At 42.4% G+C, this 2,093-nt stretch overlaps 1 protein-coding gene across 1 annotated transcript; it reads right to left on the reverse strand.

Moving 5' to 3' along the window:
• Window positions 1-231: 231 nt before the first annotated feature.
• LOC121512727 (transmembrane protein 275-like) lies at window positions 232-1,871 on the reverse strand. The gene is made up of 2 exons (XM_041792141.1): window positions 1,771-1,871; window positions 232-1,277 (listed from the first exon to the last, which is right to left on the reverse strand). The coding sequence occupies exon 2, from the start codon at window positions 1,260-1,262 to the stop codon at window positions 690-692; it is 573 nt and encodes a 190-aa protein (XP_041648075.1). The 5' UTR covers window positions 1,263-1,277; window positions 1,771-1,871; the 3' UTR covers window positions 232-689.
• Window positions 1,872-2,093: the final 222 nt, after the last annotated feature.

The raw sequence follows: 2,093 nt of genomic DNA on the forward strand, positions 1-2,093 counted from the left end.
TCTCAGATAACAAATGAATAATCTCAACATGTGTACCATTCTCATAACGTGTGTGTGCTATTGTGTCTTTTTACTGCCTCTTTTTTGCAGCATGTTAAATAAAGAGCCTGTTTTAATATAACAAATGACTTCCAAGCAAGTAAATACACAGCTTTATGTGCTACAAACATGTATCCATGTCTGCTGTTACACAATAAAAATGACAATACAACATTCATATTCAAGTATTTGTTCATTAATTTTCATCTTGACACACTCTCTGCTGCAAGCATTTTAAAACACATGATAACAGCTCTGTCAAAGTGTGTGAATAAGTGTGTTTGAGATTTAGCAGGCTTATGCTGGAACAGTTTTCATGACTCAGAGAGGCTCGGCTGGACACACTCATCTCTTTTCCCCCCATATATAAGGTGACAGGCACCCACCAAAGAGGATCCACAGGACATGAATGCAGGATAATCTGCCTAAACTGGATTTTTATACAACAAGCAGTATACAAACAGGCACTTGGATTAAGGAATCATCTTCTGTTAGTGTTTATGTTTTGACTGAATAGCGTACATCATACTGGGACTGAGAAAGATTCAACAACAAAACATGCCAACAAAGCTGCAACCAGAGAGGTTTGAGATGCATTTTAGACCAAAAACAGCAAATAAATAAAGGCAGAATGAGAGAGATTTTCCATGTTATGTAGAGGAAGTAGCAATCTGTGTGGAAGTGGGGTCATCTCCAGTGACATCCATATCAGACACCTCTGATAGGTGTAGCAGCGCAGCTCCATCCTGACACCCAGGCGGAGCAGAGTCTCCCACATGGCTGGAGCAGGATTTATGTGAGGAGGTGGGTGAGTTGGTGGGGCTGAGCTGAACAGCAGTAGTGTCCTGCAGCGTATGCTCACTTGTCTCCATCTCAAACGCTGCCGTCCCCATCTGCATCAGCCCCCATTTCTCTGCTCCTTTCACCTTAGGGGCCCCTGTGTGGGTGGTGGGCCTCCTGCTGGCCACACAGCAGGCTGTGAAGAAGGCGAGTGCAATCAGTAAGAGGAGAGGACCGATGATGATGGGAGGGTTGGCGGTGGGGAGGAAGGTGCCGAAGGCAAAAGCTCCCACCAGGGTGATGTTGATGCCAGCCAGCATGATGCAGAGGCCGCAGGCACAGCAGAGGGCTGGCGAGGGCAGGCTTGGGTGACCCGGCTTGGCGGGCTGATGGGGGACCTTCTTGGGAGCAGATGGTCTAGAGGTTTTTTCATGTAGCACCATGTCTCAGAGAGAAATCTGTCAAAAATAGAGAAAACAGTTATGGATCCCTCACTGCACTAGTTTTTTATTTTAAAAAAAGGATTAAAGGTGTAGTGGTTGTGGAGGAAAGAAAAGGTTTCGAAGAAATTTTCCAGACTTTAAAATGAAGAAACAAATTGTGAGCTAAAAATCCATACTATTATTTTCTATATATTTTATTTAGCAATGAATGTTTCCAAAAGCTAACAACAGCAAGCATGAAATTTGTATCACTTATTTCGTTCATCCTGCAACACTGGGAATTTCTGCTTAAAGTAAGAGATTTAAGTTTATAAAGATAGAAAACGGAAGAGGAAGTACAAAGATTTGATTCAGATGACAATACCATTTAAAGTCCTGACATTTCCGGTAATATTACTGTTATTTTATCGAGCCATACGCTACTTTAAAACACGAAACATCATCTCTACGGCAGAAAAAGACCAGAAAATACCAAACAGCGACAGAATTTCACCCCATTAATACTTACCTTAGATCAGACCCGTGATAGAATTTGTAGTGTAGTCGTCTTTCGTCCGTCCATCGTGGAGTTTCAGTGTCACGGAGCTTTGGTCTGCTTCCCTGCTGCAGGTGACAGTGAACTGCTGCCTCTCTCCTCTTGTTCACATGGGTTAATCAATGTAGCTCGACCGCTAGGGGCGCTAGTGAGCGCTGAAAAAAGGTGCTCAAATATAAATACACTTAACAGAAAAACGAAGAAAATTGCGAACGAAGAAAGGATAAGAAAGGATTAAACTTTATTCATCCAACAATTGGGAAAAAATTAAGAAGAAATAAAGAGCTGTGCATTTG

Source organism: Cheilinus undulatus, linkage group 7 (assembly GCF_018320785.1).
Source record: "Cheilinus undulatus linkage group 7, ASM1832078v1, whole genome shotgun sequence".
Lineage (NCBI taxonomy): Eukaryota > Metazoa > Chordata > Actinopteri > Labriformes > Labridae > Cheilinus > Cheilinus undulatus.

Coding starts and splice junctions, on each gene's coding strand:
- LOC121512727 (XM_041792141.1), bottom strand. CDS start 1,262: ATGGTGCTACATGAAAAAACCTCTAGACCATCTGCTCCCAAGAAGGTC.